Raw genomic sequence first — 27,367 nt, 5'->3', positions numbered from 1 at the left:
CAAGAAATGCCATCATTGTTCTCAAGCCAGGCAGTCAGGCGATGAACAGGCGTCTGTATTGTCCACCGCCTGCCTGGAGGCTTATAGCAACAGCACTGAAGTGCGAGTTCCTGAAAGAGTATGAAAAGCTACCATGCAAGGTCAGATCAAACTCGTATATCCAGGATTATTTGCTGATAATCAATAGTAGATGCTACGAGCACAGAGGCAACAAATGCATCTTCCCCTGAGATTCCCAGGAAAAAAAAAAAAAAAAGAGCGGTCTCCAACAGAAACTTCAAATAAATCACTTCCCTCCACTCTTGTACCCCGCCTCAGTGGGTACAAGAGCATCTCGCACACGTCCTCGCGCACCCGGAGGGATGTCTGCATGACTGCTGCCAGCACGACACCAGTTATCTGCCTCCGCAGACGGTCCCTCGGTACAGCGACTGCCCCAAGGACCGTGCTCGCTCCGAAGAATGCAATGGCAAGGGCTGCGGAGCAAAGCCGACTGGGCTGCAACCCAACGCATCAGGAAGGCTTTGAAACTCCTTGGATAGGGAAATAAAGTACTCCACGGCTCGGCAGACCGGATTAGAGCACCCTGGAGAGCTTGAGACTGTCTGGAGCTTGTTTAAGGTGCCCTTTCAGCTCAGCCCATGCACCAGTTCACTCGAGGCTCGGGGCTTCGGGCAGGAATGAGTAAGGGGAGCGCCAGAAGTGGGGGGCTCTGAAGTGAACCCCAACTATGCTAACCATCCTCATGGCCAGAAACCAGCAGAGGAAATCCCCCCGGCCAGGGCAGACACTTGCTCAGCCTCTCTCGGGCTTTTTCTGGAAACAAACTAAAGAACAGTTGCAGAGACTGCTGCCATCCAAAAAGGTTGGAGCTCTGAAGACAGACCATGCGTCCTTCAAGAGCTCAGAGTCACACCAACATATGCTTTAAGACCAAAAGGGAGAAAGCCAGCGTTTTAGTCGGTAACTAACCCTAATTGCTTGACTTCACATCTTGATATCAAGCCAGCCAGCCTGGGCATGCTTGTTTTCTAAGCCCAGTCCTGCGCAAGGCTGACACCCTAGTGTGCAGATCAAAGTTTTGGCTAACAAATGTGCTGGAAAATCTTGGTGTGCTGATTTTCCATGAATGAGGCCACCAGTACGTGATTTTTCCATGAATGAAGCCACTAGTATGAAAAGCCTGGGGCAAGAAGACTGCCTGAAAGCAGGGAGCATCACTCTGCTCTGACTGCCGCTCCAGCCTTACTTAGCTGGTTCATATTTTATGAAGAATGATTCAGCTGAACTTGTTCCTCGACGTGAGAAAAAGGGAGGAACACGAGTGTGGGAAAGCAAGACGATGTAACACAAGCATCTAGTATGGGGGAGACACTCCAGGGACACCGTGCAGCTCAGTTAATATGCAAGGAGGCATTATAAAAGCAAAATAAGACAGGAGTGGAAACAATCTTCTCGGTAGACACACCCCCAAGCCATGGCACAGCGGGGAAGAGGAGCTCTCGGCATCCATCTCCAATCCCAGGCTTTAACTGTAAGCCAAGGCTGCCCCTCTCGCTCCAACCCGACCGAGTCTAACATGGGAAGATCCAGGGGGCTTCCCTTCGCAACCTTGCGAGGGGTCTGGAATAAAAATACAGCTGGCTTTGTTCCCCATTATCAGTTAATTTCCTCAATCATTTTCACAGAGGGAGAAAGAGAAGTGCTCGTGATCTAAGAGATGAAAGCAAATGAAAATAAGCCTCATAAAACCTGTACTGCCCTAAGGGAAAACTGCCCCACAACTTTCATTGGGGCATTATCAAAGGCCCCAGACTGGTGGGGGGTTGTTTGCATTTTATAAGACAGATGCTTTAGAGAGTATAAGTCCTCAAATAGCTGAGATTCCATTCTGCTGAACCTCCAAAGAAACTAGAAAAAGAAACAGCTGATCCCAGTTAGTCCAGCCTGGGGATCCAGCTTAGCCACATCAAGACAGAGGGCTGAAGCAAGGCACGGAGCCATACAAGCGCTGCTAAACTTCTTTCCAATAAGATGCCATTGCCCCAAGCAAAAGCAACCACACGCTCGCTAGCACGGCCGCAGGAAAGAGCGGAATGAAGCTAAAAAATCTCATTCATTTCTATTGCAAAATCGAGGCTGGGGTAGAAGGCATTGACTCATTTAGCCTGAGAACGAGAAAGGATTGCTCCTGAGAGACTAGTTTAAAAGAAGGACGTTTAGTGCACGTTTTGCTTTGAGTCTGGGAGAGTGGGTACAAAACCTCCCACGCTCGGAGCTCTGTTTCTTATCGGAAAAGGCTTACCATAAGCTCAAGAGCAAGAACTGTTCGGAAAGGGGGCAAAGACCCAAAACAGCAGAGCTGTCCCACCCACAGTTAAGCCTCAGAGGTGACTGCTGCCCTGGATAAGCCCGTCTGCAGGTAGTGGTCAGGTCCCTAGCACAGGATCCGATGGCGGTGCCACCACAGCTCACAGCTTGGACAGCCCGACCTACTTTGCTTCTCAGCTGGGCTGCGACGCCCACGATGGTCCCCTTGCCGCTGCCGAACCTGCGCCAGCTGGAGGTGGGCTCTGATCCTGTGTGACACCAGGAACCTCGGTCCACGCTGACTTCAAGAGGGGAGGCAGAAGTTCGGAGGATAAGGTGGTTCGACATGCTTTACAGGTGTGCAGCAATCAGCATCTTATTTACTACGGCTGATGGAAACCCTTCTCTTCAATACTGAACCAGCCATCACTTGTCCTAATGACGAACCTCCCTTTCCCCGCACATGCAAACACCTTTCCACACTGATCCCCACGGGGTAATTAATTTCATTCCACCTCGCAAATAAACCCAAGAGACTCCAAAAAAAAAAAAAATATCACCCAGCCTCATTAGCACCTTGATTCAAGGAGTGGATACGCATAAACCAGTAGACAGACACTAACGATGAATAATTAAAACAAAAATAAAAACAACAAAGGATCTAAGACCTGAAGAGAAATTACTCACTTGGAACAGCTACCACCAAGTTTAATCTTTCACAAACAAGGTGCATGAATAGGAAATAAGTAAAACTAGCTCTAGGGCACATGAATATTGCCCCTGGCTGGTTCATCTTGTGCACAGAAAAATATGTCATGTACTACTCACACCCAGACGTTTGGCTATGGTGCGAGGGGCTGGATCGCTCCGTCCGGGAGAACAGCACTCTCTGGAGCACAGTAAGGGAAGCGCAGGAGAAAGCTGAGAAGCCCTGAAATCCCAGCAAGAACAGAGCTACTCAATTGCTTAAGTGACTTCTGAAAAAAAATCCCACCTCCGGCTCCCCCAAAAGGTCTCGATTATTTATTTGCATCCTCGTTCAGCCCATACAAGCAATATGCGCATGAGTTTTAGCTAAATAACGGCTTGCAGTCAATGCTGAGCTAAAACTGGACTGTAAATTCCTGCTTGCTGAAGGAAAAAAGCCCGTGGGATTGCTGTGAAATAAAATTGCTCCCTGGAAGCAGGCGCGTGCTGCAGCACTTGCTCTAGATCATCCGAGGTTTAAAGAAGCTGAGAGCCTGTGCCTGTCTCACCAGTGCCCACTTAGGATCTCAAGTAACCAGTTTTGGTGATGACAGCAAAGGGATCCTATTAGCTCCAGTCAACTCCTGCAGAAAGAGCATCTTCTGCAAGAAGCAGCTTTGGCTGCAAAGCAGCTCCTAGGCTTGAGGGGAAGCTTAGCTTCGAAATTACAGTAACAGGTCAGGATGCCGCAAACAGGCTCAAGGTTCTCCCGCCATCCGTATCCTCCCACAAAGACTGCCACCATTCCTCCTCCTGCACCTTGAAGGTTGGAGAGAAGCCACAGACAGATGTCCTCCTGCTGGAGTCCCCCTACGCCAACATTAGCATGCAGCAGAGTAAATGACTTTAAAAGCAAAGGCCTGAAGCTTTTCACACCATGTAACAGTCAGTCCACGTACACTGCTCTACTGTAGAGTAGGGCGGGAAAGCATCCATGATGACCAGGCTAGAGTTTATCTTGTTTTCTTTTTGTTCAGGGTGAGTACTTGTCTCTGGGTCAGAGCTTTCTTGCAGTGCCTCTTCCCGCTGGGTCTCGCGCCGAGGTCCAAACCCTCACAGACCAAACTCAGCCCCAGGGTCGGCAAACACCACACCTCCCCGACTCGGTGGGAGCGGTGCCCGCTGGCTTCAAAGGCAGGTTTTACCCTGTGTTTATGCCAGCCTACGAGGCATGAAAAGGCCTAGGAGGTCACACATCCACCACTGTAATTTCAGGGCAGGATCAAACAGAAAAGCAACAGCTGGGCTGAGTGAGCAAGTCCACGTTTAATTACAAATGGTTTTGGTAATAAGCAAAGACAAGAACAAAGCCAGCAAAAAACCTCCCTTTTTTCTTCCTGGCTCCTGTTCAGGCTGTGTAGAAGCAGCTGCCTAGAGGAGAATCTCAAAAAAAAAGATCCACCAACTACATTTTTTCTTCATTTTCAAGACTGCTACAGAAGCAATTTGACAAGTGGCAAGGACTAAGGGGAAGATCACAGCCGCTCACACCGAAGAGCGTGGGTCTGTGCAGGTATTTCCCAGCCTGAAGCTCACCGTCCCCGTCCCCCCCCTCCGCTGTGTCTCAAGGCACACGTGCACAAGTACACGCACACAGTCATCCTGCAGTCAGCTGCGCGGAGGATTTCATTTGCTTTAACATCCTCCCAATATGAAATGGTGTTGCAAAACAGGATTAGTAGCGCAGAGGATGACGGACCCAGCTCGTGGGTCCCGCCTGGCCCGGGGAGAGAGGAGAAAGCAGCTCTCGGAGCTCCAGGGATGTCCCCGGAGCTGACTGACCCCTCCATCAGGTCATGTACTTACAGCCAGGAGCTACTCCTGCTCTTCCCAAAAGGCCCAGGAGCGGTGGTAAGGGTGGGAAACAGCCCCTAAAACACACAGACAGGCGAGAAGGCATAGCGGGGTGGGTGGAGGGCTTTTTTCGAGCCTTCCACCCGTTTTTTGTGACAGCAAATTAGAAAGGATCGGTGGATCCCCTCATCACATCCGAGACCTCTGACAGCACCAGTGGGAGCCTAACACAACCTCAGAGCGCTACGGAAACATTGCTGGAACAGAGTGCCAACCCCAAACCCTTCCAAGAAACCGATACCCGCTGCTGACAGACCGCTGCCAAGCTGGGTGTCACGGGGGGACACGGTGGGAATAATGGGAAGGCTGGGAAACCATCGCATCCCTGGGAACTAAGGGCTTCTGACCTTTCTAGCAAACCCTGCTGAGAGAACTGGGTGGGTTGTTTTGTCCTCCTGGCTTTAATTACAGCCAAGTGTTTAAGTTATTCTCCTCCAACCACCCCCATGTCCCTCACAAGCACAAATCTAGCTTTTTATAGCACATCCGGTATGGATGTTAAACACATTCAGGAAATGCACTTTCAGCCCCAAACATCCCTTCCCGTGGACCACTTAGGCTGCAAGGGTCTGCAACGTGGAGATGTGGAACCGGATGTTTGGTTTTGTGACCACTGCTTTCCTGGATTACTTCTGTCTGTTTAGAGAAGGGAAATTAAATAAATGCAGGGTAGGCTGGCTGCATACAGAAATAACGCAAGCTGCTTGCAAGGTGAAGAAAGAAAAGCCAGATGGAGAGGCCACTCTTAGCTCCTCGAACCCCCTGCACAAAGGGCAAGGCTCTTTTTTTTATTATTATTATTTTTTTCTTTTTAAATAGCTGACAAAACTCCTGGGGGCTGAAAATGGCTCACAGCAGAGTGGGTGTCCACAGGCACATCTAGGATCCCAAATCACATGTTTTTCGGTGCCTTCCAGTGACACTGACCCAGACTGGGGCTCTCCTCTAACGCCCCCTCTCCCCTAAAACTTCTATTTTAAGTAGCCAAAGGGTACCAGCAAAGAACCGTCAGGCTACGCCAGGCTCAGCCAGTCCCCAGGTGCTGCTCTGGCACGTCACCGAGGCTTGTGGCTCTTTGCTCCAGGGGAACAGGGCTTGGACAATAGCTTGGCTCCAAGTCTAAAACCCGACCTTTGTAATTTTCTTAACATAAGGGACTCGCCTCTGGCTTTAAGGAACACTGCGAGCCTGTTAGTAATTTTCTCACCTGAAAATACCCTGGCTGACTTCCCAGCTGGAAGCGCCCTCCTAAGCCCAAAGGCGATCTTCGGGATCGCTGGCAATCTCAGGGCTCAGTCTCCAATGCTATCTGAAGGCAGAAGACTCCCCGGAGCGCTCACGGACCAGGAGGCACACGCTGGCCAGGCTGCCCCAGACAGTCTCCTGCTAAACTCTCAAAAGCTCTGGGCTGTTCCATACCTTGATCAAAATACCACTGCCGTAGTATCACTGCACAAAACCAGGATATTTTGCAGCAGGTTGTGAAAGGGAAGGCACAAGGGGCTGCACTGCATCTCTCTGCCGCTCTAAAGGAAGGCAAGACATACAAGCACAGGGTATTCTTCCCTTCCCTTCCCCACAGCCAGGCCACCTCGTACTCTGGGCAAGCAACTGTCAGTAGGACATCACACAGCAGCAAGCTGAACGATGACCTAATTAAGCTGCTTCCAAAATAATCACACTGGAGGAAAGTTAAAGGCGTCCTTGAACTCATTATTTCTTATATTGATTTTTATTCCATTTTTTCCACATTTGATGTGGATTCTTTAAGTATCTGCAGCATTAAGTCAAACTGGGCTCTGGCTATTTCTCCTGAGTGAGCAGAGCTCCAGCACAAGCAGCCACGCACCTTGGTAAGGACTAGACTGTGCTGGCCCACCGGCCATCCACCTCCTCCCCTGGGCCAGTAGATAGAGGAGCAAGCACGGATCCCAGCAGAGCAGGAAGGTGAGCAGCCCTTGGGGCTTTCCCAGTGAGCTACCAAACCTGCCTGCACTCAGAGCAGCAGGGCGTTTGCTGGGGGAACTGGAAGGCAGGTTTGAAGACATGGAACCACCAGCAGTGTGCAGCACGAGGAAATGCCCTAGCTTCACCTGCCACCTGAACCACCTCTGTGGCCGCCCAAGTTGAAGATAGAATGCCAGTCCAACTCAAGGCAAGTGTTTCCAGCACAAGACTCCATACACAACACTTGGGTTACAATTAATGAGCTCTGCAGGGATGAACCCTTGTGCGGCGTGAACAACAGCAACAAGCCTGTGCTCTTCTATGCATTCATTCATCGCAGGGAACAGCAGCTGTCAAGAGTCACACACACACACACACACACACACACACACACACACACACACACACACACACACACACACACACACACACACACTGTGCTTTCACTACCCTGATCTAACTACAAGCTATGCAACACTTAGCTGGAAAAATGAGTGACAATTCAGCTGCAGCAACTGAACAACAGCCTATCCCGGGGAAAGGCAGCCTTAACTCACACTGGAGAATTGCTCTTCAGCAGATGGGAAGGACAATGTATTTATTTGATGGGTCTCGTTTCTATGTGACCAAATCGTACGCAGCTTATGTCTTTCAAATATAAATGCAAATGACTGACTTAAATAAAAATCATTGTTGGAACATAGAAGCATCTCCTCTATTCCCGAGAAGCGTGTGATCTCCCAAGCTCATCAAGAACCAGAGTGGCACGTCAGAAGCACAGGGGACCTGACCTCTTTGTATCTTTGACAAGCATTATGATAATCTCAGAATTAGGTGTTAGAGCTTGAACAGAAAGTGACAAATCCACATCGAAATGATATTAGAGAACATCAAAGAGGCAAAAGCATCTCTCATTCAAATGCTCCCCCAAAGTTTATAAGAAACCACAGCCCAGCCTATCGAGGCTTTTTACAGTCCAGAGAAGCTCCTTTCAAAGAACAGCAGGCAATCTCAGGCACGTTCCTTGGCTACCTGCAGTTTCGTCAGGCTGCTCAAGACATTCAAAACAATATTTCCTTACTAGGATGAATGATTTACGAGGATTGAGAAATTCGAGCCTGAACATACGAAGTGAGTCACTGGGACTCGTGAGTTGCTTCTTCTGCTTCCAACCCCCCCAAATTATCACACCTTCCAGGCCTACTCTTGCTCCCACTGAAATCCTGCAGAAAACAAATACCCATTAGCTTAAGTACCACAGAGCCTATGTAGACTTGAGCGCTGTCTTTCTCACCAAGGGTCTATACCTGGGTAGAGAAACCACTTACTCACCCAGAGACTGTCGGAAAAGAAGCTGGAGCTGCTGACTGCCATTTCTCTTGCTGCTTCAGAAAAGATTTAGCTTCCTTTGAGGTCGAGTCCACTTCTTTAGTCACTCTGTTGGAGGAAAAAAACCCAATAAACCAGAGGGTGAGGAAGAGCCATACTCACAACCGCAAAACCAAATGATCCAGCAAAGACACAGAGAAAATAGGTACAGGAGTTCCCACACCACCTGCACAGAGATCACCCCCATCAACTGCAAGCTGAAGAACATGCATCTTGTTAAGATTTCATTCCAGTGACAAACCCTCTATATTCATGGCAGAAAAAAGGAAAAGAGGAGCTAATTGGGGCTGGGGGAGGAGGGGATTATTTTTTTTTTTTCTTCAAAGGAACAGGAATGCTTATTCATTGAAACAGGCCTGTCTCACTAGCAGCTACTGAATGCTCCGTTCAGGTCACTGGGGGCAATTCCAGACTCTTAATTGGGCTCTTGATTTCCTCATTTGTTGGTCAGTGAGGCAGCTCTTCTGCCACAGCTGTTCCGCCACCCACGTCTCTCAGCCCATGGCACACAGGCTTGGCAACATCTGCAACCCAAACCAGAGCATGGAAACCGGCTCCGGGGATGGGCAGTGGGAGAGAAAGCTCTGACAAGGCAGAACACGGAAATTTGCTCTCATTTTCTAGTTAATTTTGGTTTGAGGCCCTGAGGGCATAAAATATTGAACTTGAAAAAATTATAAATCAATACGGCATCTACAGCAGGGAATGGAGTACAAACACGAGAAAGAATCTCTAGAAAACCACTCAATAATTAATTGTTAGAAAACCCCAGCTACTTTAGCCCCCTCGTTTACAATGACCTGCCTCCAGCAACATGCTTTTCACACTCTCGGTAGCTCTTAATGAGGTTGCCCCGGTTTGCCAAGCTAACAATTTTGCTCCCTTGGAGCACAAGCCTGTGAGCATCTCTGGGGCCCCGGCTGCGTCTGCTGTCGGCACGGGTGGGCAGGCTCGTCCCTGGGGTAGAGCATGTGCCCATGAGAGCCTGAAAGCCTCGTCGGTCAGAGGGTCTGCCCTGGTTACAAGTCACGCTAATCGCTGCTCGCCTCCTACCCACCAACCCGACCCTGCAACTTCCACGCAGAAGCTGGCTGATGGATGTGCAGAAACCTGCGGACCTGCAAACCCAGCTGGGTTGGCAGCGAGGAAAGCGCTGTGGAGTTATTTGTTAAGCCCAGAGGCACCGATGCCCTGAAATCCCACTTGCACGCAACTAGTGCACACACGTCCCTGTCCTGAGAGTGAATCAGCACCTGAAGAAGCGGTTAGGGGAGGAAAACTGTTCTTCCTCCTCCTCTCCAGGCTGCAAACGCAGTGGAAAAGGCATGTACAGGAAAAAGAATAAATTCCTGTGCTGTACACCTCCCGCTCAGCCTTGTTCTGCCAGTGCACAAGTAGATTAACCCCGTTTCCCCCCCTGCATTGTCACATGCCTTTCAAACCGGCAGCAGTCATGCGGATAGAGGCAAATCCCACATTATGAATATTTAGAAGCGTTTGCTGATCAGATTGGAAAGAGGTGGAGTGGGAAGAGGGGAAAAGCAGTTCAGGAAGGAACAAAACCCTTGCTACAGCATCATCACAATTTAGGACACCCCAAACACACCACCTAGTCACAGTCACGTCAGGCAGCAGTCATATGCCAAAGGTTACTCTACATTGATGAACCTCCTTCGGCAGAATAAACTCAGTGTCTTCATGCAGCAATTAGGCAGAACTCCCCGCAGAGCCCCCCCAGCCACAAATGCCAAGTTCGGATTAATACAGTCATGCAGCCTATTTATTTTCAAGTGCAGCACCCAAAGAGCCGGCTCCGTCCCCTCGCCCAGCCGGGGAGCAGCACCGTTTCTCATACACTCTGCAGCACTGGCTACCAGCATGGTCCCCCTCCTCTTGTCACCCCCCCTGCACTCTCGTGCCATCAGGGTCCTCCCCCGGCGTGCAGAAAGCACACAAACCACTGTGAGAAACATCAGGCAGACCCCAAGCACGCAGGAATTTCAGAGGCGTAGCGTAGTAACCACATGGCCTGGGAAAAAAAAAACCCAACCCTCTATGCTAGCCTTGATACAGGCATGGGACCTGCTCCTGGGTTAGATCCCAGCACGCTTCTGGAACTTGAAAAGTATAGGACCAAAAGACGGCAGGGGTTGGGAAAGGAAGCCGAGGTCACAGAAAGCATGCCTTGCCATTAACTCTGCTCGTTACGCCAAGAGATAACAGCCCAGCTCGGCTCCCACAAACCTACAGGAATCCAGCAATTAAATAGCTTACAGGATCCGGACACCGATGATGGGGAGCAGGTCTTCAAAGCCCATGGCAGAGCTAGGATCTAAACATAGGGCCCCTTGGTCTTAACCTCATGAGTACCTTCAGTCTTCTCTGACCCAGAGACAAAACCGACTGATGCCCATCCCACCAGTTGAGGTAAAGGAAGGCACAAAGGTAAGATGCACATGAAAAATGGCTCCAGGGACTTACCAACCTGCGGTCTGACAGAGTTGGCACGCTGTTGGTGGGACCAGCGCTATAAATCACAGCTCCTGCGGCAGGAAGGTGGGCAATCCCAGAAAGGGCGAGAAAGGAGAAACCCCAACCTGCTGAGGTCCCTCAACACGATGCGCAGGAAGGGTCTGGCGTGGCCCTTCAATGACAGACACTTCAGCAGCAAAGAAATCACTTTACTATCCAGGGGCACGAGACGGGTTGGCACTGGGGGATTACTTAGGCTGTGATGCTTGCTTCATTTGTGCCTGGGCACAGAATATACCACTTTGCTCAGTTTTCTTTTGCCTCCTTTGGCCTGCCAGCAGCTGCTCTGGCATGTATTTTTGAAGTTGTCTACTGTCGAAACTCAGCTGCAAAGCTGCGGGCAACCTGTTCCACCAGGGCTGCCCAGCTGGGAACAGAGGAATGCGTCAGAAACATAATTAAAAGTGACCTTTCAAGGCGATTCCATCACAAGACCCACTGATTGCCTCATAAACTGAAACAAAGGCAGCTCTGAGGCTGGCTGCTGCTGGGCTGATGCCAGCAGCCTCTCCTGCACCACTCCAACATGAATGACAAAAGAAAGAATATTAAAGGGCTTTACAAGGTATTAATTCAGGTTGTGCACATTTCAACCTTTCCCAGATCCCAGGCCAGGAAGGGGAAAAAAAACCCCAACCCTCTGGTCTGCATTATTACGAGAGACAATAACTCTCCATGTAGAAACCAAAACACTTCTTGTTCTCCGTGGGGAGAAATGGGAGCCATTAATCCAGCTGGAAGAAATCACAGTCATTACTAAGGAAAATTACAAGACCTTTCACTTTTAAATACTTGATAAATAACTATTTGCCTGACTGTTTACTGGGATGGTATTCACACATTGTAATCCAGGAATAAACATGAAAATAAGTATATTGTCAGCAATAAAACAAGTAGCTAGTGTCTCGCCCATTTGCAGACCCTGTAATTCACACACAAAACCACTCACTCTCATCACTTTTCTGTAAAGATTTCATTATACTGCTATGCTATTAAATTGCGTAATAAGACTTCCGAAACACAGAACAGTTATTAATTTTTTGAACCGTGCTGGGGCCTGGTAGCACAGACGATGCTACTGTACAAGGTGCTGTGCAACTGTGAAATAGAAAGGTCTTCTATGTTTAGAAGTTATTACGAGGAAAACAGGCTAGAAACTAGATCGCTAAGTGCCTCTAATAGTTACAAGTGTCCTCCTTAGGACCCTTCATCTCTGAACCAAGCTCAAAGTGGTACCCAAGCCTTTACGCATACCCCCACCCGCCTAGCCTGCCGTTTTGGTGCCCAGCTGTGAGTACGTTCCTTCCATCTTCCACTGAAGAACTTCTCACCCTTCCCTTTACATTTACCAACCCAACCGCTGCAACCCACGTGCATGGAAGAGGCTGGGTACCAAACCACATGAAGACAACCCACATGCTGTCACGGGCTGTCCCAGAAGTTGTTCTGCAGAGCACACACTTACAGTACTGATCTGCAGCATCCTAATTTGAGAATAAGTGTTTGATCTGCTCCCAGCAGTCCCCTTAGCCACATAAGCAGCTAAAAGGAAGGAGGAATACAGGCTAAAATGAGCATCGCACACACACAGCTCCAGCTAATCTGCAGGGCTTAAAACCAGGTTTTCATGCTTCGGTTCAGTGGCAGAGTAAGTCTGATACACCAGTTTTTCTCCTGCGTTCTGGTCTTTACACCAGGTACAGAGTAACTAGATGGGAAGAGGAGCATCCCAATCCATCACGTCATCCCACTTCTGCCACCATGGCACAGCACAACACCCACACACCAGGATTCACCCCAGTGGAAGGGGCAGGTGCCTCTATTCTATAGCACAGCCAAATCCAGTCCTTTTTGCAAGAAGTAGAGTAAGGGATGCCAAGGGTGCGGCGTGTCAGGAAAGTGCCCAGCTGGGCAGCAAGGTGCCCTGCAAGCCCTTACAGAAGCTCATCAGCAGAGCCACATCCTTGCAAGGAGGCGAAAAGGAGGCAGGGTCTCAGAGGCAGCATAGGAGAAGATGGGAAAGACAAAGAGCCACATCAAGAAGGCTTGCAGGCTTCTGTCCATAGCCCGCTGTGTAATAGCAACCTTATGTATCCCAAGTGGCAAAATCCCTCCAACTTACCTCCAGGTGGCTCAACACTCTCCTAATCAAAACGCCTGGTGCACATCAGGCTGAGAAAGCACATGTTGGTATTTGGGTATAAGGGGATTTGGAGCTGAGAAGACAGTTAAGATCCTTTATCTCAGAGGCACAAAGGTACCATCTCCCCTGACCTCCATGCTGAGAAAGGGAGGGCAACACTGGAAGCTCTGGAAAATGCCACTCGTACTCAGGACACACAGTCCTCACTTGGGAAATCTGCCCCAGTTTAGACCTGACACAATTATAAAACTTTCTACACAGTCTTAATGTTATTAGCTCCGGGGAATCACAGACCAAGGGGGGGGGAATGAGGCTAATTATGATTTTCCAATATTCCCCATCTGTGTCTAGCCTCATTAAAGTAGTCCTCCAGCCTTCTGGAACGATCACTTGAGGAGCAAGCAACACACATCTACAGGGGTTTGTAAAAAAACTAATCCCTTCTGAGCCAAGAGGAATATTTTGTCTGAATTTTTTTTTTTTTTTTGGTGGACTCTTGCGCTTGAGCTGCAACGTTCCGGGTGCCTTCCACAGACAGATGCACTGTACGAGGCAGGTGCTCCAGCCTGCAAGATCCTGAAGCCGCAGGAGTGCACATGTTCAACACCTTCCAGCAGAGGATTAAGTCCTCACACAACTAAACCTCCAGGCCACATCTGCCTGCACACTGGGTATGTATTTATTTGATGCTGGATTACCTGATGTAAAGCAAACAGAGCTAAAATTAAAGCAAAACATTCGTTTTCTCCCTTTCAGAAAAAAAAAAAAAACAACATTCTCCAAACCTTGTGCTTCAAACCAGGTGGGAGAAGCTGTTCCCTGGGAAACTGAGCCTATTCCCTGAAGCAACACAGACAAGACCAGGCTGGAGTGACTGATAATTTTGTGGGCTGCCTCTCTGCACAGAAGCTGCTGGCTGGTTTTTGAAAAGAAATAAATCCGATCAGAGCTCTCCTGGAGTCAGGCGAGGGCCAAGCTGCCTGCCTGGTGCTACCCAAGCGGTCTGTCCAAGCTGCATCTCAAACCAATTCATCTGAAAACAAGTAGAGGTGAATGGTATTTTAACATCAATAATGCATAAAAAGTACTTTTTGACATACACATCCTAACCTCGTAAGCTTTAAAGGAAACGACTGATTTTTCCATCGCCTCCTGTATGACAAAGACTCTGTGACAGATGTAAAGAAAACATATGGACAGTGCTGCCACCTGAGATGCTGACCAAGCTGTCAGGCCCCTTTGGGGCTTCTGCTTGCTACTTCTGCGAGAGGCTCTCTAAATCCAAAGGGAAGTAACACTCCAGTTACCGAGCTCCCACTGGGGCTTGCAATAGGTAGAGCACATCAAACACAGCTCTCCGGAGTCGCTGACCCACAGCCGGGGCACAAGGCTTCACCTCCCTGTTAACCGGAGCTTTATCCATCCCAGTTTAAAGTACCTCCACGCATCAGGGTCTCTGCTTGCTTCTTTGGATAGCCATTCCCTTGGCCAGCCCAAAATCCCAACGTGCAGTTTGCATTTCGGTCTTTGCGCCATTCTGTTGTTTTTATTTGCGCCTCCCAAAAGGTTTAACTTCAAATTATGGAACACAACTCGAGTTGAGCAATGCAGGGGAGCAGCTGCAGCTGCTGTACGTGTGAGCGTGACAGTCCTCTGACCCTGTTAACCATGACTTGCAAGTATGCCGAGAGCGGGATAGATCCCCAAAACCCCACAACTCCTGCAGAGCAGTGCAATATTCGCATCACAGGTCTCTTCTCTTGCCAAGATAGGTCTCAGGAACCAGGGCTTCAAAATTCACCCACAGCTGTGCTGAACACTGGACACGACGGTTGTGCAGATCACAACAGGAGCCAACACACACTACAAAGCAAAAGCGTCCCCACAGGGAAAAGGCCAGACTGAGCTTGACTCGGTTTGTAATGTGTTAACGAGATAGTAAGGCAGAGAACAGCTTTGCCTTCCCTTCAGGCTAACAGAAACCCTCCTGCTTCAGAATTTCTTAGTTAAAAAAAAAATAAAAACCCATCTTGCAAGCTGCACTTACTTTCCGGCAGGGGAAACCCCAGGCCCAAGGGCTGCAAAGCAAGCTCTGCCAGCATCTCACCAGACATCAAAAGCCCCTTTCTGAGCCTGGAGCTGTCAGGAATGAGGCAGCAGCGTGGAAGCAAGGGAACACATGGCAAGCAGCAAAATGCTGGGACTGGATCTGAGGCCTCTGCGACGAAGGCATGAACAGAGGCACGAAAGATCCCCTTACTAATAGCAACAGAGCCCCTGTGAGACCCGAATAGGTCACTAAGCACCTTCTGTTTCCAGATTTTTAAAAGTCAGGAAATTTGTATGTCTCCTCCCTTACCTAGTGGGGAAGAGTGGGATTTTTTCTTAAATATTTCCACAGTAACTACACACAACACAGGCAGAAAACACTTGGAAGAACCTGAAGATGGGAGAACACAGTCCCTCATCCAGTTCCCAAAGCCCGGATACCACAGGTTTGAAAGCCCGAGAAAAGCCCAAGTTAATCTGGAGGGCACGCCATCATCTCGGAGATGCTTTGAGACTCCTCCCACCTTTGGAGATCCCAGCTGAGCCTTCTTTTTCATCACACTGATTGCCAGCAAAAACGCACAAACAAAACCAGCACACATCAATTATTTCCCTAAAAGCATCAAGCTGTATTAGAAGCAGAAGATGTCTTTCAGGTGGACATCTGCTCAGTCACTTTGGGATTTTCAAAAGCATGGTAAGATAAAGGAAGAAGACAGGAGTCAGCGTGTTGGTGAATGCCGGATAACGCACCGGACAAAGCTGGCACTACTGCGTAACACTTTGCAAGTCACAGCCCCTCTGTGGTTTAGTTTCTCCACCCAAGCAGAAGCCTCATCTGCACATCTACTAATGAAAATACCGAAGAGGAGCTGTTCATTAGGCCGTTCCACTTCTCAAAGCACGTTAAGCAGACCATAACATGATTTACTTTAGAAGCAAGTGTTCTGGCTTAGAGTTCTGGCTAGGTTTGTCACACTGTTTAGGAAGTTTTAATTTCTGCAGCTGCCTTTGAAAAAGGCAAATGCCTAGCGAGCGAACCAGCACAAAACATAGTTCCTGCTCACACTTAATGACCTCATCTCTGGGCAACCGTCGTGCCAATCCGCCTTGTACAACATTAGGATTCCCCAAGGAAGTTCTGAAGCATCAGGGAATGGATGCACACAGAGGAAAGGTTATCAAAACGCGCCCCCGAGACCCTTTCATTCTTAAGCATCTTTTGAAAGGCAACATATTTTCACTTACTGGCTTTAAAATAATAATGATAGAAAAATCAATAGCTGGTTTTTAAATTGGAAAAAGCCAATATAAGCTGTGGATAACCGAGGCACACTCTGACCTCTAAGAATAACAACAGCATAAGGACAGGAACAGGCTGCTGCCTACGCTCCATTATGCCAAGACCAGCGTTTTGGTGCTCATTTGTAGAAAAGCAACCAGTCACTTTTCAGACTGCCACCTCTAAACAGCGGTCACATTGACATTCCATGTAATTCTGGGTGGTTTAATTTGTCTTCTGGTCCCAAGGCATCATCCCCAGGCTCCTACTGCTCAGACTGAATTTCTGGAAAAATCTTAAACGCCAAGGTTTTTGCACTATGCAAGCCTCATTGAGGAAGTGGTATATCACTGGAAGGTGGCTAGAATAGATTTCTCGAGAACCTCTTAGCCAAGGAGGACTAAGGATAAAACCCCACGAACATTGAGCATCACCAGTCATGAACATGAAACCAAAGTCCTCAGGGAGGCTGGACTTTGGAGCAGCTTTACAAGGGGCTACTGAAATTCAGTTGTCTTACTTTTCCTAACACTTCTTGCTACTGTAGTAAAAGCCACTGCAAAAAGCACACCAAAATAGGACGAGTGGTTTCTTCCTCTGCCCCTATGAGTTCAGTTCATTGTCTTCCATATCTAATCTAAGCACATCCGTCATCTGGTGGAAGCTGTGTATCACCTGCTATGCACCTGGAAAAAAGGCAGTGCTTTCCAAACACAGGGCTTCAGGACACGGATTCTGATAATGTTCCCCTGCCTTCTCACACGTATAAGCAACACAGCAAAGGCTTTTGCAAAAAAAAAAGCACATACGGAATATGTCACACACATATCAGCCTTGAAGGGACATGCACCACACTACCTACAACATCAGTAAGAGACACGCACCCAAACTACTCATCTTTCTCCTGTCCTTCACTCAGCATTGAACAAAACCCTGTGAGCGCAAAATAAATGACCAAGATTCACACCCAGCAAGAAGTGTGAGCATGCTGCCAACCCCTTGCTATTATTCATCTCCTGACTTTTCTGAAAAGGATCCCAAGGTAAGGAGAGAGTTAATGGTATTACATGTTCTCTCAGTGCTAATTAGCCTAACACATCTGACCGAGCCATGCCGAGACCATGGAGCAAGAACGTAGATGGACAATTACACATTTTTAAAATTGCACTCTGTGCCAGCTCCAAATCCTGAGACTTGGGCAGAAAATTCCCTACTCTTTTTTCCCCTTGAAATACATTAACCCTGTCAGCCTCAGCATTCTCCCCACTCCTGCTCAATGCTTGCCAGGAAGAAGCAGAAGGAATTGCTCAGCTACCTTAACTGTCTGCAAAGAAAGACATAAAGCAGGAGGTAGTCTCCCAAACTCCTTGGCTGACACCCCCTTTGCTTCCCAACTTTCTCCCATTTGGTCAGTCTCAGTTGTCATGTGAAGAGCGGAGAGGACATCACAGCCACTGAGAAGGAAATCAGAGGCTGAACAAGGACTTTGGAAAGCTGGAGTTGTTCTCAGATGTCCAATCTGCTTCTCCTGCAGCCGTTCCCACCTGCTTTCTCCTGAAAAGGGTCAGGATCAAGGGGCTATAGTTCTGGAAGAGGGCAGCAGATCTGGGGTTAGAAACACTGAGCGGTCTAGAACACAGGCACCATTCTTCCTCTATTCAACAAGCACACAGATGAGTTAAGATTAAAAAAAGAAAACCAGTAATGAGAGGCAGCATCAAAAAAATCCCCAAGAAGCAGCACTGTCCAACTGCACAGAACTGAGTTATAACCTCAGCTCTGCTGCGCACAGGTCAGAACTTCTCCCTGCCGCGAGGGAATAAATCAGTCCCTAAGCGGCTCTGCACGGCTCTCCCGAGTAGCTCACCGAGGTGAAGTGTCCAGCAGCCCAGCTAACACCACAGAGCAGGCTCAGACCTCACCGTCCCACTCAACCAGGCCCAAGTTAAAGGATATGCTGACCTTAAGGACTCCATGGGACACCAAAAAAAAGAAGCTATGGCCATGGGCTGTAGCCCTGCCCGCACAATTCCCATCGTCAATGGCATTCTTGTACAAAGGAGACCTGCACCATTGGCCGAGAAAGAATCTGCCCTCAGCCACCTCACTTCACCTTTGCTTCTCCCGCTCAAAAGGTCATGAATTTCACCACCAAAATGCACTGATCCAACTTAAAGTCCTTAAATTCCAACTTAAGAACAATCTCCCCTGAACAACCTTTTTTTTCTTGAACCTTTTAGGTAAGATGAAAACCTGTGAAGCAACAACACAGAACGAGTAATGAGTTTTTTTTCCAGGAACATCCTAGATGACAACCATTTACTTACAGAAACAGATGAAAATCAGGTTCTCTTTAACCCCACACTTCAACTGTTGCAGATGAAATATCAACCTCAGCCAGTGTAAACCCAGTAATTATTACAATGACTTAAACTTTAACTATTTCATTATTAATCAGACGCTTTATGCACCTCTTTAAAGCTTTGTATTTTGCTTTTAAGATGCAACAGCCCCACTGTGAACCATCATCTTCCCTAACTGAGAATACAAGCTGCCTCTCAGCTCTGCTCAGCACACATAACCAGCACAACTCGTTGCCTCACGGCACGGTGTACACACAGATAAAAACAGTCATATTGTGGGAGACCAGAGGCTACTCTAAGTCACAAATCCAGTCTCCTGCAAGAGTCAACAGCAGGGAGCCCTTATCCAGAGATGGAGTTCATGTCTCACGCATAACAACGCAGACGAATTTTTCTGACATGAGTTCACCCAACTTCTTCTATGAAACCGTATGAACTTTTAAGCATTCATTATATCCAGCAGCAAGTCCCATACTCGGTATGATGCTGCTTATTGTCCAGTATGCTTGGCACCTGGCCCTCCCGACTTTTATTTGGTACATGCAACACACGAGTGAAGCGTGGATCCCTGGGTATCCTGAGCCACGAGATCCAGGAGCCCCAGTGCATCAGCGGATGTCATCAACTCCAGCATGCTTCAGTTTTCATATTCCCAGATGGAGAACACCACCACTTCTTTAAGAAGTGCTTTCAGATTACATGGACAGAAAGTTCTGCAGGAAAGCTAAGGATTTCCCCTCTTTACAACTCTAAAGCCTTCAAGGACTTTGAACACATCAGAGAGCTTTCTGCTCCTTTGTATATACCTCCGGACTAAATGCCTTAATAAAACCCACCTAAAAGCAATCTGAAAAAGCACACAATATCAGTGGAATTGGGTCATCATCTGTCCCTTGGAGCAAGAAAAAAAGAGCACCGTAACTCAGGTGATTTTCACGGCTGTGAACATAAGCTGAGAGCTCTCCCAGTGAGAGCACTGCGCAGGGCTTGCTGCCCCACCAGACGTGGGCATTCCAGCACCGAGTTTCAAAGCAACAGTAAGCTTTAATCAGGCAAACACTGAAGAATACTTTCAAAAGCAGCCTGAATTAATCGGAAAACAGGCGCTTAAGAAGCAGATAAAGATTACTGAGCTCAACCTGAAAAGATGAGCTTCAGTCAAACTCAGCAAAAATCTCACCCATCTGCTCAGCCTTCAAATATGAAAGGAACTGAAGAGTTCACTGGACAAACGTTTAGCCACGGTAAACCCCCAGCTCCCCAGCCGTAAACGCTTCAGGTTCAGGGCTCTGCGGTCTGGCAATTTCTGACATAGCAGTAAGATTGATGCCTTCAGCACTTATCAGCTGCTCGGCAGGAGGAAGACATGCAGCACATAAGAAAGTACCGGCTGGGTCTTTGCACTCGCTTATGCCAACATCTAGACAGCAGAAGGGAGCTCACGCTGCAGTCACGGAGAGGAGATCTTGAAACCTCTTCCTGAAACGTTTCTACATGGATCACAGCCCAGCATGCTGCCAGCGGCCATGCAGCTTGCATGACAATTCTGGCCCCAGATGTGGGGAGAAGCCAAAAATTATATCACAGGAACACCTGCCAGATACGCGAGTGATCAAAGAAAGAGGTTCAGAGCGTGCAAGCACAGTGAAGAAGCTCAAGAAAAAAAGCTCAAGTGTTAATGCAAAATCTAATCTGCAAGTCCTCCAGGGGTCAGGAGTAACTGCCCCCAAGAATTTCGCTGTTTGCCACCTACCAGCAGTGAGGACTGGGCAGGAAGGGACCACAGCACTGGCCGTCGCCCAGCCTGCTGGGAGTCTCGCTGGATCCCAAAAACTGGCACTCCTGGAGAAGTGGGAAAGTAAAGGGAGCTGTGACAGGAACGTCTTGCCTGACTTGAGGAATAGAGCAGGGCTCTCCCCAGAGACAGATGGAGAGCGGAACCCTACGATGGCCTTGGTCTACCTTGGCCGCTTCGTTCATGCGGACGGGGAAGTGCCCGAGGGTCGCTGAGGCAGCACAAGCCACAGTTTTGCCAGCACAGCACGGCAACTCTGCGATACCAGAACAGCGTTCCCACCAAAAGAATAACTTAAGCGAGTAAAGCTTTGGATTTAAACCACACATGCACAGAACTAGGAAGCTTCTAGTTTTGCGCCCTTTACTCGGAATTTGCAACGTGTGAACGGGGTGTTGAACACAGGTCTCGGCTCCTGAATTAGCACCCAGGCCACACACCGGTACTCCTCTCAACTTTGTTTTGCCCCCCACAAACAAAATGAAGGTACGCAGAAAATGTTTCAAACCGAAACCTACTCCTGCTAGCATTCGATGACCCAACTTTGCTCTTTCCTCACACGTTACAGTGGCTGTGACTGACACAACGGAGCTGGACCAGCTCCATGTATGGCAGCTGCATTCTGCTGCAGTCCAGGATGCACACAAAGTTGATTTTTACAGAAGGTGCAGAGAAGAATCATTTTTGATACGCTGAGCACAGCAGCAGCTTAAAGAAAGCCAAGGGCCGAAGCAGTTTGGACTGCCAAAGAGAAAACAAGCCTCATCATACAGCAATCGCATTTTGCAACAGATAAACCCTGGCACCAGGGATGCGATTCCCTATTAATGCAACCACACGTCCTGCATCGTGAGGCAAGTAGATAATCCAGAGGCTTCAAAGGAGCTTCAACCTCCTCTGCCAGTGAGAAATGACTTGAACTTCCCTTTAGATGCTGAACTGCCTTCGCAAATTGCTCCCACTGCCCACAATTACAGCCATTTGGGTGACAGTCACCTCCTGCTCCTAATCTATCTAACACCAGGAAAGAATGAAAAGCAGACAGGAAAGTCACTACTGGAAAACACAGAATTCAGTTAAAGATTGTTTCTAGTTCCAGGATTCAACAGCTTTGGTTTTACAAGGTAATGCTAAATAATGTATTTTATAAAATTAAAAGCCACTAAATTTAATTCTTTGTTTGGTAATTGGTAATTTGTAATACTCTGAACCTGAAGTTCAGCATTAGCAACCGATACAAGCACAGATTAATCAAAACAGACATGAAGTGCAACAATAACCTATAGGGGAGTTGACAGCTTAAAGAGGAAGGTCTTTCGCTATTCTAGCATAGCCCTGTAGTTGGAGGATTCTTTCAAGAGACGACTTCTATTCCAACCATGCAAGAGATTATACCATCTTCTTACAGGAGAAAATAAATTGTTCTGCAACATGAGATCAGGGCTAAATGATCTTCTGTTCAGAGCTTCAATGAGCAGACTGTTGAAATTTGTGCCCTGAAACTATTAGTGCTTAAATACTGATCTAAATTCTTCTCAAGCTTTTGAAAGAGCAACGCTCAAAAGTAGCCTCAAACCATTTAGAAAGGAAAGCAACAGAGACGGCTCTCTCATTTCAGTTTTTTCAGTCCAGAAACGCGCACACACACAACTACCGTGTGTTGGCCTTTGCAACCAACAATTTGCCAGCTGCTTCCCCAGGCAAGGAAGTCAGCGTTTGGTATTCAGAGCATTCGCAGACGTTAGGGTCGTGCAAAGACAACCTCCCGCTATTCTAAAGAAAAAGCAGCCCTCTGGCCCTCGCCAGTAGCTGTGAGCAGTGATAACTCCTTGTATCCTACCCACAGCTAACAGCGTAACGCATTTAGAGACGCGAGATGTAGCAAACAGTGCAAAAGCTTCAGCTTTGAGTATCGCAAAAAACAAGGGGGTAAAAAGCACTGAAGGATTTTTCTGTTATCGAAGAGCTAAAGAAAATAGCACGTTGTAACTCTGGCACCAGCAGAAAACAGTCCTCCAGAGCTCGCTGCAAACTTTCTGCTGCTGGCTCTGTAATGCCTCGATACAAAAACAAAAAACCCATTAGCTTTGGTGGTTTGTGGGATTACAATCTCATTATCTCCCAGGCTCTAGCTTCTGCCTATTTGATCAAAATTTAGTAGAAACTTGTATCGACTCCTTTGCAGCTCCCCAAGGGAGACAGTCAGTACCGAGCAGTACAAAGGACAATAGAAAAGCAACTGGTGCAGAAAAATATGCCTTTATCTAACTTGGAAACTTCTTACTATAGCTATTAAAAAACTACAGATAAAATACTGATGTCAAAAGCACAAACTCAGCATCTTGGGAGCCCTGGACAAGTTCTGTTCATATAAGGCAAGCCACTTTTTGAAGGACAGAGAAAGTTTCCCCAACCCCTCCAACTAATATTACCAATAAAAGAAAGAGCAGCACTGGTCAAGCTAATCTGTAACCACCACGCAAAATCTAGAATGTCAAAATCAGACAAGTGATTCTGAGTAATTCCATGCTTGCATCATAATTATCCGGGGCTTCTTTTCATAGAGACAGACAAACAAAAAGCTTCAAGGCAGACATTTTTACTACCTCCCTACTGTAAAGAGTCCTACTTCTCAAAAAAAAAAAAATAATTCCTTTCCACAAGTGGAAGACTCATGTTCTGAAGGAAGCCTATGGGGCAAGTTTCCCTGTAAATCAACCCCCTCCTCCAAGTGATACACTTCCACACTCATGTTAGGACAGGACGCTCACCTACAACACACAGATGGACATGTCCAGACTCCAAATAAGATTGCATGCTGATTTCATGCAACCGCAAAGCACCAGGAACGCAGTTCTGCCGTCCGTCCGCCATCTGATGATACATCAGAACCCAACAAGGCTTTTGTATGACAGCCCCGAGATAGCTTCAGCTATTCTCACCTGGTAGGACAGTGCGTTTGAACCAGGAAAACAAAACAGGAAAATTGAGGACAAACAAGCTGGCAGCTGGGGAGGGGAGTGCGCATCAGAAGACAAAATTTCTGTCTGTAATTCTGCTACAGATTTTTAGCTGTCCATGGGAAAGACTCAGCCTTTCCTTTGAAGAAAGGGCATGAGGGATACTCTTTCTCGGAAAAGCTGCAGTGGTATAGCTCTTTGCCATTTCATCAGTGAATGAAGGGTATTCCTACAGCTCGGATTCTGCAGGGAAATAGGGAAGTCGCTGCTATGAGTCACGGCTCTCCTCAGATTTTTCAAACGGCTCAGGCAGCAGTGCTGATATGAAAAGCAAGAGCAGCGGAAGCCCTTGCTCTCTGCTTCCTCCTCCAGATTTAGGCAGCGTGGGTGTCATTGCTGGGAACTGCTGCCCTCTGCTGTCACATAAAATAGCAGCGAAATTCTCATCTGACAAAACCAGGTTTACAGCTACGTTAAAAAAAAATAAAATACACCATGGCAATAACCACAACGTCACAGTGCATTCAGATTTCCAGTGTGTTCACCCAGTCAGTTCTGGTCGTACGCATCTATAAAACGCCTGCCCCTTTTTGCAGCACGTCCCAAGAGGCATCTTACAGGCCAAACTCAGCCTAAAGGATGATTTTACCTAGCCCATCACCTGTGTTGCAGCTGTTTCAGAGGTAAAAGCACTCGGCTACTCGTCCGTTCAGCAAAACACCACTTACTGGCTGCAGATCTTTGTAGTGGATTGTGCACATCACCAGGGAAAGTGCCAGCAAGTATGCTGCCCCCAGGACAGGGCTTGGACTAGACTGAAGGAATAAAATGCATTACTGCCATCCCCGCGGGGCCATATGAGATTCTCTCCTTGTCTCAGCCTTCACAGTAGCAGTGCCACCGGGAAGTTTTGCCAACCATTTTAAACAGTATCCAGATGGGGAAGCCGAAGTGAATTTACAGGCATATTTTGAAGTTGAACAAAGGCTGAGGTCTGCATAGAAGAATACTCTGCAGCCCTCGGGCAGAAAAATCTTGGCTTCATTTTCCTTGAGGTCTGCCTGTGCTCATGATCAAAAAAAAAAGCGTGAAGGAAAAAGGAGAAGATACACCATGCTGCACAGCACATCTCCAGCCCGCCAGCAGGAGAGCAGCACCCAGTTTGCACTGAACAGTAGACACGTCACATCCACCAACTTACCTGACTTCCTCACCAGCAAAATCAAACACTTTGGTGATTGTTACTTTTCCTGAATCTTTTGGCTTCTCAGACTCTTTTGGTTTTTCCTGAAGCTTGTTCCCACTCTTCTCTTCTTCACCCTGTGAAACATATGAAGGAGAAAACAAAACAATGCATTTGTGGAACCAAGCCAAATTTCCACTCCAAGGGGCCCGGGACCCAACTCAGACCTCAGGTAGCGCTGCAGTTTAGGTTGGCTGGTCAAAGCAAGTCACCCACAGACAAGAAAAAGGAAACAAACACCCCTGCCGCCAGAGAGAAACTCCCCTCTTCGGTTCCAGGGCTCTCACTGGAGCTCATGGATCAAACCGGACCCAAAATGAGATGTGAAATTGTAATTAAATGTAGGAAGGAGCAAGAATACACTGCTGCAGTTCAAAAAGCAAGCAAAAGCCTGGAGACTTAGTTCTCCCGAAGGAAGCACTGCCGGGGTGGATTACAAAGAAATATGTTTATTTTTATTCAAGAATATAGAAGAACACAACCCATGAGAAGGAAAAGCAAGGCTGATCTTCATAGAGGACTCTGAAGATATTAAGCCACTTGTTAATAACATCTCTTTAATTTGAGAAGGAGATATCTTTATTAAGCTATTTGTCAACAACGCCTCTTAATTTACTCCATCACAACTACAGCTTTCAACAGCATACATAAAAATTAGACCACAAATAATCAAGACAGAACCCAAAATTCTTGCTCTAAATCAAACACACACCACAAAGATTTTAAGTCCAGATGAAGAAGATCAAATAGAACAGACGAACTGCATCTCTCCATAAATTATTCTAGGCTATGGAGGAACTTTCAAAGACCACACGTTTTAGGGATCTGCCCATAAAAGCAGAATTGCTCAGAACTTTTCCTCTCTCCTTCTCTCTAATTCTACCTGTAACCATCTCAGCTGTGCAGGCAGTAACAACTGAGGTGGAGGGAAGCAGAAGGGTTCAGATGAAAAGACTCTTCTAAAAGTTGCAAGCAAAGATTGCACTCGTTCTGCAACCTTCCAACAGTTGTAGAAGGAGGCTTCACACAGTGAGGAGAACTGTACTCACACGGTATCACTGAGTCAAGAGGCCAGACTTTTGTTACAAAATACTTTTTTGGCTGACCACTCCAAAAAGACAATTCTAGCAACAGAGGGTCAGTTTTGGTACTTCCTACCACCCTTCAGTGCAAAAGGCTTTGTAAGGCAAATACACGCATATGGTTTTATTAAGTACCAAATCATTTTAAATAGCTGATTACCCACAGTATTCCCTCTACACAAAACCTCTGCAGACAGACAGCGAGAGCATGTTAATGGGGCTTATAAAGGAAACTAGAGAAAGCTAGATTCATTCTTGTTACAAACATCCATCCCAAATGCAGCATCTTCCAGACCCCCTCACTGTATGAGGATGAAGGCACAGACACGTCAGCACAGGTCTCTTCTGTTTCCCCACTCACACACACACACAGCCTCCTCTTTTTTGAGGATCAGGAAAAGCACAAGCCTCGAGGGAGTGCTGTGCCCACAAGCACAACTCAGACCAAAGCTCATTGTGCCGCTCCTACGTCACAAGGAGGATCCAGGACTGGGAAGAGAAGCCAACAGGGCTCCGTGGGACACTCTGAGATGCTGACAAGCAGCTCCAAGAGCAAGCGCCGCCAGATCACAGACCTCCCCAGTTGGAAAGAAACCAGGAGCTTGGTTTGGCCCACGATGGGGCTCCAGGCTTACAAAGCAGATGGGGCAGGGGTGAACCCAGCCTCTTCCCAGCTCTGGCTGACGTCTGGTACCAGCTAGAACCAACGCCACGTGCTCTAAAGCTTCAGGGCCTTCCCATGCTGCCTGTGTGAAGGCCCAGGCTCCTGTTACCTTCTTTCCTTGTGTCGCTTGCGTGGCAGCCACCACTTTGGGTTTCTGTCCCACATCACTAAGGAAACTGGCCCAGAGAGCATCCTCTTTCTTTTTCTCTTCTTCTTCTCTGTTCCTTTCCACCTGCTCTACATTATCCACTTCCTCCTCTTCCTCCTCCTCTTCGTTCTGCTGAGCCTTTTCTTCTTCTTTCTCATCTGGCTCTAGCAAGAGACCTCCTTTCTTCCTCTTCCTGGAAGCAAGATGCCAAAAAAAATAAACACTGAGGTGCTGCAACATTGTTCCAGAGCTGCAGGGTAAGCATAGGTGAAGCAACACAGTATTTCGTATTCTCGCTAAGACATTCTACCTGGGAGATTTCCCCTAATCTTGGGGGCGAAGCTAATTAATTAAAAGATGATGCTGTTCAGAAAACACAGGGAGACTGAAGCAGGCAGACCCCTGAAGTGGGCTGGCATGTGTGTGCCTGTATCTGTAAATATACAACGGACTCTGGGATGTTGTAGGAACCACCAGGGGAGGGGAACTGGGGCAGGATAGGAACCAATTTTAAATAAACTGTACACAAGTGGTGCTACTTCTCGTTGTTGGGTTTTTTGTTGGTTTTTTTGGTTTTTTTTTTTTTTTTTTTTAACTTAAAAAGGCTCATTAAAAGGAAAAGAACTAGTTCCTGGGGAGGGTTTCCAGGCACGGTATCCTTCAGGACCTTTGCCTCTGGCGTGAAACCGGAACGAAGAAAAGCGTTTCTCAGCCCTGCACCCGGCGGGACAGGCACCGGCGGAGGCGGCTCCCAGTCGGGCCGGGCCGGGCCGAGCTAAGGCGGATGTTCCCACCCGGGGAACCGGGGGCGGCTCCGCCCGCGGCCGTACCTGCTGGCGGGGCGGCGGGGGCTCCTCCT

At 47.8% G+C, this 27,367-nt stretch overlaps 2 protein-coding genes across 2 annotated transcripts in view; one reads left to right on the top strand and one right to left on the bottom strand.

Annotated features, from left to right (window-relative positions):
- The window catches only part of CFDP1 (craniofacial development protein 1), a 67,274-nt gene extending 40,347 nt beyond the window's left edge, over nucleotides 1–26,927 (bottom strand). The window contains exons 1-4 of the mRNA XM_009892959.1: nucleotides 26,887–26,927; nucleotides 26,470–26,701; nucleotides 24,573–24,691; nucleotides 8,191–8,295 (exon numbers count right to left, since the gene is read on the bottom strand). Of these exons, the coding sequence (XP_009891261.1) occupies nucleotides 8,191–8,295; nucleotides 24,573–24,691; nucleotides 26,470–26,701; nucleotides 26,887–26,927 (497 nt within the window). The remainder of the gene's footprint in view (nucleotides 1–8,190; nucleotides 8,296–24,572; nucleotides 24,692–26,469; nucleotides 26,702–26,886) is intronic.
- TMEM170A (transmembrane protein 170A) overlaps nucleotides 26,926–27,367 on the top strand; it is a 2,630-nt gene continuing 2,188 nt past the window's right edge. The window contains exon 1 of the mRNA XM_009892958.1: nucleotides 26,926–26,943. Coding sequence (XP_009891260.1) covers nucleotides 26,926–26,943 — 18 coding nt within the window. The remainder of the gene's footprint in view (nucleotides 26,944–27,367) is intronic.

Source organism: Charadrius vociferus, unplaced genomic scaffold (assembly GCF_000708025.1).
Source record: "Charadrius vociferus isolate BGI_N301 unplaced genomic scaffold, ASM70802v2 scaffold829, whole genome shotgun sequence".
Classification (NCBI taxonomy): Eukaryota; Metazoa; Chordata; class Aves; order Charadriiformes; family Charadriidae; genus Charadrius; species Charadrius vociferus.
Note: the sequence above shows the minus strand (reverse complement) of the source record. Positions and strands in the feature narration are given on the sequence as shown.